This window comes from Bacillus rossius, chromosome 14 (assembly GCF_032445375.1).
Source record: "Bacillus rossius redtenbacheri isolate Brsri chromosome 14, Brsri_v3, whole genome shotgun sequence".
NCBI lineage: Eukaryota > Metazoa > Arthropoda > Insecta > Phasmatodea > Bacillidae > Bacillus > Bacillus rossius.
Window position 1 is genome coordinate 26,854,123 of NC_086341.1, and position 15,359 is coordinate 26,869,481.

General features: G+C 39.2%; 1 protein-coding gene across 8 annotated transcripts in view; it reads right to left on the reverse strand.

The window, feature by feature from the left end:
• The window catches only part of LOC134538740 (serine/threonine-protein kinase 26), a 473,430-nt gene that overhangs the window by 26,773 nt on the left and 431,298 nt on the right, over window positions 1–15,359 (reverse strand). For all 8 annotated transcript variants that reach the window (XM_063380213.1, XM_063380214.1, XM_063380212.1 and 5 more), the window contains exon 2: window positions 4,873–5,097. In XM_063380213.1, coding sequence (XP_063236283.1) covers window positions 4,873–5,097 — 225 coding nt within the window. The remainder of the gene's footprint in view (window positions 1–4,872; window positions 5,098–15,359) is intronic.

Here is a 15,359-nt window from a genome sequence, read left to right on the forward strand (position 1 = left end):
CATGAAGCAATACTTTTATTATAATCATCTTGTTCTTGCTATTAGCATGATTAAATACTAGTCTAATGAAATTTCAAATGAATTTTGTTCAAAATGCACTTCTTCCCCAGAACTTCTCAAATGAGTACTGAACTAAACTGGGATTGTTAAAACGAAGTAGTACTTAGCATTAACATGAATAATTTCCTGTAACACATCTGTGTTGCTAAAAATTTTAGGCTGATGTTTAGAGTGAAAAAACTTGTTCTTTTTCATAAAATCACTAACTAAATACTATTTTAAATATGGTTATGAATTTTGTTTTTCGTAAAAGTAATATTTTAGTATTATTTGAACCAACAATTATTTTTTTTTACTACAAGGTGATAAAAATTGAAAGAAAATATACATACATTTTTGATCATGATTTTCAGAAACACATTTAAACTAGACTTACATACACAGTCTGCCAACTTCCAAACACACACATCAGTAATAAATTTTATGAAAACAATGAAACGTGATAAAGTTTATGCCAAATACTAGACTCTAGAAAATAATTAACAGACTTATACAGTGTTGAGATAATCCAACAGTCAACAGTTTAAACATTACTACCTAAATAAAAAATCTAAAGTAAATAACTATCAGGATTAATAATATATACCTGATTAACAATTAATAATGCAAGCACTGCATGCTAGAATTTATGAATCTCTTTGGGGGTAAATTTATTTTAATACCACTCTTAAGAAGATGAACTGAATTCAACCAAACTGGATTACACCAAAATTGTGCCAGATATGCAGTAGGTACATGGATGAGATTTATCATACAAAACCCTGATAGACACATAACGTTCTCTGACGTGTGATTAAGTTTATCTGTTTTCGCAATAAATAAACAACCATCCGTATTGTCATGACTGGACGTCTTCATCAGAAATAATTAGGGAAAATCTGTAATACTTGTCAGAAATGCACATCCTATGTCAAAGTGACTGTTAAATATTTCCTGCACAACACACAGTTTGCACTCAGGGGTGTAACTAGACTAGTTTCCACCCCAAATGAGGCCTTATCTTGCCACAACAACAACAACAACAACCCCCCCCCCCCAAAACCCAAGGAACTAAATTGAACAGACAAAAAAAAAACAAGAATTAAAACACAAGTGAAAAATTATCAACGTAACTAAAAAAAAATTAAATTTTAAAATCTGAACGAAACGAGGGGGTTTCAATATCTGGCCCATCTGGCCATCACTGATGTAGACAACACTGACAAACGGCAGGCAGCGCCTGACCACAGCCCTTCCTCATTTCGACCGGCAGCAGCGAGGGCAGGGGCCCGCCATTGTCCCCGACCGGGGAGGCGACACCGAGGCAGAACGAGAGAGGTGCCTGGTGCCTCGTGCCTCGTGCCTCGTGCCTCGTGCCTCGTGCCTCGCCAGGCAACACCCAGCCACGCCTATAACGAGGCTACATCCCCTCCCATTGCCTCTTCCTGGGTGCACCGCGGCGTGACTGGTTAGCTGCCGTGGCGCGCTCCTGCAGCTTCGAGCATCACAGGCAGAGGCACCACTTTCTAGTGGATTCAGCCACACCAGCTTTACCTGACGACTGGCCCTAACGTTTTCTTTGATATTTTACATTCCCCAGACAATCCTGATCCACACATGGGGAGGAGGAGGGGGGCAGTGGGGCATACGCCCCGGGCGCAAAGCTGTGGGGGCGCCGAAATCGCTTGCATTGTAATTCCTACTACAACTGGTAACTGGTAAAAAGTTTTTGCATGGAAGTTACAGTAGCACAGAAACTGTTACATGTAGGTATGAAAAATGCTTAAATAGCACCATTTTTCCGTGGGAGGGCTCCCGGACCCCCCGCTTTATTGGTGTGGTATGAGCAAAAAAAGAGGGGGGGAGGGGGGCGCATGAATCCATTCATGCCACGGGTGCCAGAGACACTAGTTGCGACCCTGATCCTGATCCACACACGGGGAAGGGGGGGGGGGGCCGTTTTGTCTAAATCATATCATTTTTGAAACCAATCCAAGGTAAAAAAACATATATTAACCACTTTTTAACTATTATTTAAGTATTAAATATTCTGTACAGTGACTAATAAATAAAATATGTGGCATGTGATGAAGTGACCAAAAATCTTTTCAATAAAAATTATGCAAAAAAAAAGGCTTATATATAATTTTTTGAAGGTTCCTGTGAGAATAATGTATCTTCTTGACCCTGTCTGCTGACAACTGTATTAAATCTATAATAAAACTAAAAAACAAAGAATATGTATGATAAAATACAAGCTTAAAAAATACAGGTTTGTGACAGAGATAAAACTGGCACATGAAAACCTTGCATTAGAAAATGAAGTAGCAAAATAATCAAAACGTGAAAAACATACAAATCTGGAAAAAAAAGTTTATGACTCGTGAAATATTGTGCAAGTTCAAAACAAAGTTTAAATATTAAAATTAAAAAAAAATTATCATGTTAAAAAATTACAGCAATAAAAAATGTAACTTAATAGGTACTAACAAACTGAAAATGTTGACTACCACATACAAATATGCAAGTTCATGAGATTATATTGATGAAATGATTAAAATTTAAGACTTATTTTTGCTAGTAAGTACAAATGCTAACAATGACACACGGGAAGGGTGCACCCACATAGACACCCCCCCCCCCCCCCTTCGCCAACCCGGTTTTTTTCCCAACCCACTGGGCGGGCCTCAATAGCATGGTTGGTCAAGGCCGGGCAGTTCCCCCCCCCCTTCCCCCCTCCACCCGGGAGAGTTTGGTCGGAACGTGACCAGTCACTTTCACGAACCGTGACACAACTGGGTCTCACGTGTGCGACGAGATGACGGGATAATGATGAAGGGGGAATGAAGGAAAATGAGGGAGGTCTACGACCGACGCCGAAGAGTCACGAACCGTGACGAAAGCGGAAGCGAAGAGGGAGAGGAGGGGAGGGCAGGGGAGGGAAATTTGCGTCACATCACGTCAGCTCAGCGAACGGCGGGATCTGAATAATCGGCTGTCGAATAGATTCGCGACAAAGAATTCGATTGCAGCACTTAAAAAACCCGAGAACTTATTTTCAGCGACCTGGATTATAGACACCCGACTTTTTCGTGTTGTACCTGACCACTAGGCTAGACTCCACAATCCTATATACACATTTGAGAACCGATAGGCTGCGCTTCCCACTGGCAGAACTAGAGTAATTACTTGGTCTGCATATGTACTGATGATCAAATACTCGTATAACAGGTTATCTACAAATTGTACCCGGTAAACCTAAGTAACGACTTAAAAAAAATAATAAAATTATTTTCTTACAACTTTTTTTGTACCACACGGTCAATGCATATACATCAAGAACGTTCGGTAATTGCTGGGTAATGACTGGCAGGAAATGCCAAAACAGATATTTATTGTCAAAGAACACGTGCTGCCCCAAAACGCAACCCTGCAAAATTACAGGCGCCAACAAAAAGCGCGCGAATTTGAATTTCGCACACATCAAAAAAACATCACATCACTCCACTAGCTAAGAGAACGAGCGATCGAAGTGTTTATTTGTGTAGTGAGACGGGATGATAAGCGCGGTGTCGCCTCTAGCGGCAGGCTCTGTACTATCCCGCAGACCTATCGTCGTGCATTGGGCAACTATGATACATGAGTGTTGACTATTAGGGACGATAGAATTGTATCCCCTTGGAAAGGGTACCTTTCATACTTTTGGTGGTGGTAGTGGTGGTGGTAGTGTAGCTGGGTAGAAACTGGAAAGGTACATTTTACCGACTTCTTAAAATGTTTCGGTTTTAACGCAAATATGCACTGAAAGGTATCCCCTCGGAAAGGGTACCTTTCAGGATTTCCTGTACAACGACACAGCAGAAAATAAACTCGAAAGGTACCCTTTCCGATATCTTAAAATGCATATTATTTTCTGCTTTGAAATCGTGCAGGTTATCCCCTCTAACTTATCCTAGCCTTTCCGAGGGGATACATTTCCAGTCCATATTTGCATTAAAACTAAAACATTTTAAGAAATCGGAAACGGTACCTTTCCAATTTCTACACAGCTACACTACCGCCACCAAAAGTATGAAAGGTGCCCTTTCCGAGGGGATATAATTCAGCCCCCCCCCCCCCCCCCCCTATTACAGTTCATAGGTAGGGACCGGAAAAAATCGCGGATTCAATTCGCGATATGCTAAGATTCAAACAGTTATACACCAATGCTGCTTCTGCCATTGGCTCATAACTCATCTTCAGGACTCTGGGCCAATAAGAAACACTCAACAAAATCTGTAACGAATCACAGGCTACTACGTTGGAACGTCTCACACGACAGCAGCCAATGAGTGGGAGGCATTTGACCGAATATACATAGAGCTGTGGAGTTCATCCTAGCGGTCATTGAACCCACGAATTTTTTCCGGTCCCTATTCATAGGTGTGGAAATGAAGATCAAGGTGTTACATGTCAGGGGCGTAACCACGGGGGGGGGGGGGGGAATTTAGGGGTTCAACCCCCCCCCCCCCTTAGCACCAAATATTTAATTAAATTTCTTAATCATCACTCAAACAAATTTTATATTAAATATTAATAAAATATTTACCATTACAATATTTAAATTTAAGTACCGAAAACTGCTAAAATAGCACTAATTTACACCTTAAAATCCTAATTTTCCCCGGGGGAGGACCCCCGGACTCCCCGCTTTAATACGGATTGGGGGGGGGGGGATGCTTCTTAACACCCCGCATACACAAATCCTGGCTACGCCACTGTTACATGTACTGGATGTTTCAAAATGGAAGGGGTATACCCGGGAGCCGGCCCGGGAAGGGGTGGGGGTTGTACCTTGAGGTAGGAGCCGAAGTACTTGGTGACGAAGGGGCTGTCGCACTGCGACAGCACCATGATCTCCTGCTGGATGTCCTCGATCTCATCCTCGGCCTCCTCCAGGTCTATGATCTTGATGGCGACCACCTGCTGGCTGCGGTTGTCGATGCCCTTGAACACCTCGCCGAACGAGCCCTTGCCGATGCGCTCCTGCTTCGTGAAGATCAGCTCGGGGTCCACCTTCTGGAACACGACCGCGCCGACTCCCATCAGTACTCGCTCCCTTCAACACGCATCCGGACCAGTCCACACATCCTCTCCCGACAACACCTCTCATCGCCACTTTTCCAAATACTTTTCATTCAACTTTTATGGTAAATAATTATATTTATTTCATTTTTAAACACACCAGAAGTTGGTTATTACGCGAAAAATACCCATACATAGGATATTCATCTTTCAATACAAATAACTAAGTTCATCTTCCTCCATTTTTTTTGGGCTCTAAACAGTTAAATATCTATAGCAAAAATTACACTGCTAGTTTAGCGCCATCCCCCCATCATTTTTTTTTCTATTGTTACGCCCCTGAGTATATTATTAATTTTGTAACTGTTATAAACTTTCATTGTAAATACTTTCTGGTAATAATCGCTAAGATTAACGGTCTTTTGGGGTCATTACTTACTATTCACGACCAAAGTGTCACTCGTTCTTTGAATGGTTCTTGCAATCGGGGATATTTATTTATGAATTTTTTGTGAACATAGGTAATTGCAACGGCGTATTTTACTAATAAACAATTTTAATCGAAAAGTCATAATTTGCAGTTTAACTAGCAACTTCTACAAACCAGACAAAAGTTTACATTTTTTTTATTCTTATATTCGTAAATCATAAAAAAACACATACATAAATATCATTATTTTCAGACACGTTGTTTTATTCATTTTGCTTTTAATATATTTACTATCTGGAAGTTCGTCTAAACTATTACACTTTTACTTTGTATATTAAACTTCGTATATTTATTTTTATTTTCAATGTAGCAGCATTATATATTTTGTTTGTGTTGTATAATTGTTCGTCTACTGAAATGTGAATTAATGTTAGTGTTTATCTAAGGGAAGTTTGTGTTTTTTTTTGTTTTGCCTATCTCAAAGATTATACTGTTGGTAGGTATGTTGCGAACAAACAATTAATAAAAATTTAAGTAAATGAAAAATCCATACTTAAATGTACGTTCTGTACTCACAACCCATCTTGGATGCAAGTATCGTCATCTTAAAATACAGAAAATGTTAGAACCATACCAGAAACCATTTAAAACTGCCCCATATAAACTGACAATAGTTTTAAGGACGACACCCCACACGCCTATGTAGACCTGCATAATTTTCGGTACTGGAAAACAGCAAAGTCAACTTATTAATACGTACAAATACCAGACCTTATGAAATCACTCATGTCTTACTGTAGTTGTATATAGAACCAAAGCCAATAAGTAATTATGTTTCGAGAAAAAGCAAGGGGGAAACATGTGAGCGAGTCTTTCAGTACTCGCCAGTTATGTGTACCTAACATCTAACCTCGGTAACGAACAAACTCATGTGTTCTCATGCTACTAATAAACTTATAAGAAGAAATTACGGGCCTCGAACACGTAATTGAACGTAGTTATTTAAAATAATGCCGAGCGTGATGAATATTCGCAAATTGTGTTTTCAACTACATTTCTGGACGCGAATCACGTGTAGCTTACGCGCCCACCGCTAGAATTCGCTGCTGCAGCAGCACCGTCGATTATTGGATCATTGGATTAGTAGACTGAAATTTGAAATTTTATATAAAATGAAACTGCTCCGATAAAAGAGAAAAAAACTAAATAAAACGCGGCTTTCGACCTGATTTTCGACATGGTGTTTTATTAAAATACTACCCATTTTGTTAAAATTCATTACAAAAGTTAATACTATAAAGTTTCCCTTCGTATTTGTGAACTTTGGTTCGCACCATTCGCCACAGATGGCAGCACAGAGGTTTGTTACACTGGACTTCCGTAGCAGTCATGAAATTACTCCCACCAAATGCCGTGTATCGAGAGCTAAGATGTTGCACGTTCACGTTGGTAGTTTCTAAACTCCAAACAGAACACAGCCGAGCCAGACGACAAGAGGACCAGCAGGAGCAACAAAGGCGGAGGTAGACAGCAAGAGTCCTTCAAAGGTACTTTTGTCCCGAGGCCAGTGGCGTAGCTTGGGTGGGGCGGAGGGGGCGGCCCGCCCCGGGCGGCAGCCCGCGGGGGCGGGTCGCCGGTGAAGCGGGTTGAGATCTGATCTATGATTCATTCATTACATGTGTCAGACACACTATAATGTTCCATTTTTATCTAAAATTTTGCGCACCAACTATTTTTTAATATTTATTTAAAAGAAAAACTGCGAAATCACTGACAGAGCTCTTTATAACGTTTGTTTGTTTACATACGAACGGCAACATCGCATCACGCCGCGCCGCCCGGCGCGCGCGAGCCGAGTTGAGCGGCACTCCTTATTATGTTCATTACTCATACAAAATCTTTTGTTTCACGCGTCGGCCCGTGTCGATGCCTCTCTTTGAATTTAGTACTACGCATTGTACTATAAAGTTTGACCTTAACCCAGGGCAAACCAAACAACTTCCGCAAACCGGGACACAGTAAAACTCCTATATTGCCCCGTACCGCGAGCGCAGGTAAATCCAAAAAAATTTTAAAACCCAAACTAATATCAGGCTTAAAAATACTAATAAGGTCGCGAACAGTGAGAGGAGGCAGCAAGTTAAAAAGACGCAAAATTTATATGACAACATTTAATAAATATATCTATCATAAAATCGTTTCATCACAAATCGGTGCATCCATCATAAAATACATAACCTATTACTACTTATAAAAAAATTGCTATATAATAATACTAAAAAAATACTTTAACCATTCCCCAAAAAATTATAATTTGATCATATACTTCGGAGCTCCGAAAATTAAATATAATTTCCAAAAAGGCATTAAAAATATATAAGAACATATTAATACAAATACAAATACAAAAATAGATACGCACCGGGCGTATCACCGCTGTAAATACCAATTAACATAGGCGAAATCTAGCAAAAAATTGACAACTTAACATGCAAATAAATATACCAAAAATTTAGCAAATTACAAATTATGGGTTTACAAGCCCTTCTCAGTTAAGTCATATTCTAACGGTCGACGCCTTTTTTCTTCTAGGTCTGGCAGGGATTGGGTGAAACACGCTGAACGTAAAATCCCAGTTTCAGTTTTATTAGTCCGTTAATTTAAATCCCAAAAATCCACAAATTATAGTTTCGCACCAGGGGTCAAAGGGGTCAACGGGGCAGTGGCACGGCTGGCACTTACTGGCTTTTTGACGTCGTGATGTCTGGTCACCAAATACACTCGTTTGCTCACGAGTGTTTTTAATGGCAAACCCTTGCCATTATACGTTACCGTAGCTGGAGGTAATTGTACGGATATGACGAATCCTTCGCCATACCGTCTTGGAGTTTATTTCGGCGCACATAATTCATCCTTGGAAAATCCTCGCGATATTCACACACGCCTCACCAACCAATCGCGTTCATCGTACCAAAGCGTTCTAAATTATATATATATGAACCCCGTTCATATTCAAAAAGGAACACTCGTATACAGTTACTTCGATGTGGAACCATCACCATGGCCAACCCGCGTTTTACTTCACGTGCGCGCCCGCCTGGGCCTACCAGGCGACTCCGCTCGCCCGTCTCACCTGACGTCACACAATCAGCTGTTCTGCTCGCACGCCGTCTAGCGCAGCGAAAACCAACATGTAGCTGTCAAGATGCTTAAAAATAAGTTTGAGGTAGTTCTTGAGGTACTGGAACAATTAACAGATTCATCTCAAACTTCCGAAACAAGATCGGGAGCCAGTCTTCTCCTGACAGCCATGCAGTCATTTAACTTCCTAACTTTTCTTGGCTTTTGGGCTGCAGTGCTACCTGAAGTAGATGACGCACAGATTTACCTGCAGCAACGAGGACTAAAGTGTGGATAAGTGTGCTCAGAAACTCTGCGCTTTGAAAACCCTCTTAGTGGAAAGTAGAGACCGTTTCGTGCAAGAAGCAATTGACTTTGCTAAGACTCTCTGCGAAAAACTCGGAATCGAACTCAAAACGAGAAGAATTCGCAAGAAAAAACGCATGCATGGCGATGAATCTTCTGAAGATGCAGCTTTGTCTCACGAACAGGAAATCCGTCGAGAGATTATCGCATCATTCGACAAGATCATTCAAGAAATGACGACTCGATTCCAGCAAATTCAAGAAATATCGGACAAGTTCGGATTTTTGATGCCAGCGAAACTTTTGGACAGCAAGTTCGAGTATGATCTTTCCCATGTATTAGAAGACATCGACAAGGACGAGTTTCAGATGGAGCGGAAGCGTCTTCAGCAGTTTGTTGTTGTTGCCTGTTCTGAATCAGAGGAAGATATAAGTGGTAAAGGACCACTGGAGCTCCTCCAGTTCATTTAATAACTGAATCTCGGAATTTTGGTTCCAAATATAGTCATCTTGATTCGTATATATTTGACTTTGGCGATTAGTGTTGCAAGTTGTAAGAGAAGTTTTTCAAAGTTGAAGCTAATAAAAAATTACCTCAGATCTACTATGAGCTCCGCTAGACTATCAAACTTGGCTATATTGTCGATTGAACAAGAATTGGCTGTCAATATTGATTTTGACAAAGTTATTTCTGACTTCGCTGCTCATAAGGCCCGTAGAATCCGCTTGTAAAACCGCTCATCCTATTTTAACTTCAATAAAAGGTACCTCATTGCATATGAAATTTAATTTTAACTAAGCACCTATAGAATGGGGGCGGCAAAATGGGTCTCCCGCCCCAGGCGCCGAGATGGCACGCTACGCCACTGCCCGAGGCACAGTCGTTCGGCTACGAAACTGCCCTCAGCTTTTCGTAAACAGACACTATTCGGATTTCAAACAGCGTGGTTTTACCTGCTCCTGTGTTTTTAATGGTATGCTTCGTTTGGAATTTCTCAAAAGACACTTACTAAATATCAGTTAATAGTGTTAAAAAGTAATATAAGTGCCCGTAATTATAATCACTTGTGTGACTTTTCATAGCTCCAACAACAAATGCTAAATATCTGTCGGAATATACTTAATTAACAGTGACGTCAAAAAAAAACTAACTCGGCACACAGGGCCAAACCTCCAGATTCGTCAGATTCCACGCGTTTTTACTCCTTTTTTTTTAAATTATATATATATTTTTTCCATTTATAACGTTTTCAAAAGCACTTCTCGCAGCACTGGAAATACAGAAATGCCAAGTCAAAAAACGTTTAACAACGTGCAGTGTTTGAATATTGAAAAGGCTAGTTCCCGAAGAGTTTTGGACAGTAAGGAATACTGTACGATTTAAAAAAAAAAAAAAAGGCTTAAAAGGCTACTTTAACGCATTTCTGACCTAATGGAAAGTCACAAAAAATTGTACAATATACAGTAGCCCTAAAAAAGTAGAAATACACATTTTTACAAAAAAAAATTAAGTTAACTTACGGCCTGGAGTAGATTAATTTTATCGCTCCCAGGGGCATACGCAGAAGAATTGATTATATACCTCACCTCACCCCACCCCCCGAGACCCTGACAGATCTACGAATCCCACCAACGAATGGAAAGAACGTGAAAGCAAACAGGGGGCAAAGTGGTTCTGCCGCTGAAATTCACAATTTAATTGCATCACAGAATAAAATTACATAACTCATTAGGTAAAAAGTCCTTCATGCGGAGATCAATTTTTCATCGGTAACCAGAAGCACTCGGAGAAAACCATCAGATGGCTAGTCAGGAATAATCAGATACACTAAAAGAAAACCATCAATTATTGTCAAGAATAATCGGAAGCACTTGGTGAAAACCATCAAAATATTGACAAGAATAATCAGGAGCACACGCAGAACACCACCATAATATTGACAAGAATAATCAGGAGCACACGGAGAAAACCACCATAATACTGACAAGAATAATCGGAAGCACACGGAGAAAATCGCCACAAGTTTTCTTTCATAACATAAAATTACAGAAAAAAAATTAATAAAAAATTTAAAACACAGATTTATCGCACCGGTGTTACGTTATATATAGCACGTGTGTATCAGTTGGTGGTGTTGACATGAATACGAATTTAGCGATGTGATCCAACTATAAAAATCATTAAATAATAATGTGTAATTGTAGTGACACGATATTCTTTTCATCGTATCTGGAACTGTTAAAATGGCAAACCGATTTAAAATGAAGCTTAACATAAACAACATCTGAGGTTACGAACTGTTAACGGTAGTGTTTTTATCTATGGTTTAACGTTTGCTACGGCAGTACCTACCTATTTATCATTTTTTCTCCATCTTTAAATTTAAGTCATCATGAAAGAAATCATCGATAGTTTAAGCCAAAACTATTTACAATGAAACTTAACATAAACAATACTTGAAGTTACGAAATGTTACGGTAGTGTTTTTATCTATTTTTTTTGTTTGCTATGGCAGTATACAGGACGGCACAAATTTATTTTGCTGCATCTTCAAATTTAAATATTCATCAAACAAATCATCGATAGTTTAAATGCTTGAAATGAAAATAAACCGTATATTTAATTTATCAGTGAAAAGTATTTTTTTTTTTTCATATTTCACTGACAAAATAGTTTCTAAAACGCGCACGTTCACGCGCGCCCTTCACGTGGCTCACAAGTCTCGTTTTGGAGCGTGGATTGGGGGGGGGGGGGGGGGGTTTATCGCCCGAGCCCTGGCCGACTGCGCATGCGCGGCTTCCTGCTAACAGGATCGCCGCTAATGGGATGAACGGGCTCTGGCCGGCGGAGTGGCGGCCACGGACTTCGCTTGGCCCTGGGCCGTTCACTTTTGCGAGGCCGCTATACAATATTTCCATAAAAAAAAGTCCCAGATATTAAATTTAATTATGTAGTATCAACCATAAGCGTTGTGGAGTTTTTGGTTCGATGTCACAATTAAAGAGTTTGTGACCGTGTGTGGTCACGAGACGGTAATTTACGACCCTGCACCACAAAACATTTAAGGACATGAAGAAGCTTACCTTTCATGTTGACGTGTAGGAATAAACTGACATCTTGTGACGTCACGACTCATAGATAGGCTACGGCTGTGTGCGGCAGAAGACAGTGCACTTTCAAACAAAATACCATAGACAAAGTGGAGACTTCATTCCTACACAACATCGAATTCAGTGTTACCAACCCCGGATTTAGCACGAAGAAGAATAAATCCCGGGAATTGGTTGTTTATCGATTATGTGAACTGGTATGAAGATCCTTCTAGAACATTCGAAAATCATCTCTATTAATCTAGAGATTTGGTGGGGCAATAGGAGGGAAGGGGGGTGAGAAATGGGTATATAAGCTCGGAATTTTGATCAGTTAGGCATGGAGCAGCAGGACCATCACCAACATCATCATGAGGCATTATAGAGAGAGAGAGAGAGAGAGAGAGAGAGAGAGAGAGAGAGAGAGAGATTGACAGCAGGCAAGGTGTTTTGGAGAGCTAAGTATGAGTGTTGTAATTATTTGTTATGAAATGGCCAGTAGAGTTTAAATGTTGATAATGATGAAAATAACTTTGAGATTTGTGTGTAGTAACTGTTGGACTTGTGTTTTGTGTGAAAATGATGCACCTATTTAAACTTAAAGTGTAGGTTAGGTGCTCATAATGTGGATTGGCACTTGGTAAAATTTGCTGCACCTCCTGTGCATTTTGCTTGTTGTTGGCGGCCATATTGCTTTCAATAATTTATTTTAGCTCTCAAAAGACCTTTTCCTTATGAGTTGTAATAGTTTGTTTATGTTTGGTCTAAAGACATGAAGCATTTAAATGTATGTTATAATAAATGTTGGCTCTTCCAGCCTAGAGTTTGAAAAACCAAAGAAAGCATTAAAGTCAGATATATTTATTGTGTGTAAATGATAAAATATTTGTTATTTATCTAGTCATAACAGATCTAACTATTTTTGTACTATTTATGAGATATAAAGATTAACAATAAACTTTGGAAAATAATTTGATGTGTTCGGTCAATGTTCTGCCACCTTACATTTTTCAGCATAGGTTTGATTTCACTTTGATTTTGTTTGATTTTGAATTTAATATGCAGGTTAGGCCCCATCTGGGCAAGTATTTACCTTGTGGAAAGTAACAGGAGTTTGTGCTTGCAGTGGGAGTTGGGACTCTGATGGGGCCCGGCCTCAAGTTTTAGATAAGCGCGTGCCCGAATACTGCTTTGTCTGTTTTCTCGCTGTTTTCACAAACTAGTAGAAGGCGAATCTGTAAAACTTTATTTGGCAACAGGAATTTCCTTGTGCGAGAGTGGTTGAACGTCCAAGTCCCTGACAGTTGGATTGGTCGTGATGGTCGAGACGACAAGAGCTCTTTTTCGCTGGCCTCCACGTTCACCTGACATAACGCCATGAGATTTTTTTCTTCTTCTTTCGTTTGGGCTTCATTAAAGATCGTGTCTACGTTCCGCCGCTACCTAATGATGTGTTAGAGTTGAGACACAGAATTGAAGAGGCTAATGCTTCCATTACTCTAGACGTATTGACCAAAGTGTTGGAAGAGTCTGCCTTTAGGTTGGATGTGTGCCGTATAACAAAAGGTGTGCATATTGAACATTTGTAAAAAAACATAGGTTAATAAACCTACAATTTGATGTATTATTTCTTATAAATAGTCTTAATTAAACTGTTATAATATAACGTTGAAACAGGGACATTAATTTTATGTACCTAGATTCTGAACTTTGGAAATTGGGTTTACCGAATGAGAGGGTTGACTGGGGGGGAGAGGGGGAGTAGAATATCCGCCAAAAGAAAAATTTGAAACACAACCCACAACCCCCCCCCCCACACACACACACACACTCTCTCTCTCTCTCTCTCTCTCTCTCTCTCTCTCTTTAAATCGACAATTCTAAACCAACCCGGAACTTCAATTTCAACAATGGTTTCGCTAATTTATTTACATCTTACAAGTACAAAAATGAAAAACAATAACACTGAATTCAAAGTTATTAAAATCCAAAGAAATTATTTTTACGTAATATAATGAATATGGTTCTACAATTTAATGACAATCATTTTACATTACAAAAGCGTCGGCTATAGTATGTCCTAGAAAGAAATGTTTTCAAACTAATTTGTGTCATATAAGACTTTTTATTCGCGCTGAAGCGTATTTCCTAACGCTTCGTTTTGTAAACAGAACGCTAGTAGTTACGATACACAGCGTTTTTGTGGTATCGTACAATTTATTTACAGAGCTACACACAGGGTTGCCAACCCTGTCAATTCCTCGCACTTATTCTGCTTGACGTTGGGCGTGAACTTGTATACAAGAAAAAAATTACTGGTGCGTGCAAACCTTGTTGCATTCTAATAAGCAGTACGATATTTTCCCCCGCGAAAAATACAAATCCGCTAAAGATGCGCGCAAGCAACTGACATTGTTATCAGTAAAGTAACCAAATTTTTTTTCTTTTAGCAATTGAAAAGTATAATTTAAAATTTAACCCTTTCTGTCCATTCGTTCACTGAAGTGGACAATTTATAACTCAATGATACATGGCGTTTATCAAACATATGTGCGAGTCATTGTGTACATTCTAATAGACACCAATGTTCATGGCTATAAATATGTTTTATAGTTTTAAAATAATTATTATATATTAATACTATAACTTTAGCTTAAGATTATTACCACACGAATTATCTAAAAAAATTGTAAGGTAAAGTAAAAAAATTAAATATCTTAGGAATTGACAAAGTGTGACAAAAATGGTTAAATAATATATATATATATATATATATATATATATATGAAAAGCACAAAGGAAAAGCGTTATTACCTGTTGAAGAATCGGCGAAAGTTTATATTTGGCTGGTAAACAAAGTGATGCCAATGAAAGTTTGCCCTGTAATAATGCTATTACTTTTGCTATAAAACTAATATAGCATAATGATGGATTGTTTTTCAACATTCATTGCTCATTCACTGATTGTAGGACAATAAATTTTTTTATCTACATGTTGTGTAGTTACAATGAAATAATGATGCTGATCACTACACAAGCATACTTATTTTATTCTTATTTCATTACATCGTACTATTAAAGTAAAGATCTTTGACTACCCAATAACCTAGATATAATAAATATTTATTTATTTTATTCCAGTAACAATAATGTTTCAAACTTCAAACTCCAGTTCCACACGAACTTGTAAATGTGGCATCTGAACCGCTCGCATATTCAGCAGTCGAGGAATTGGGCCGCGGGCCTCGGGTTGCGCACCACGAGCAAGTCTCGCGAAAGTCACGAGGTAACGGCGAAAGTTTCATAAGCGC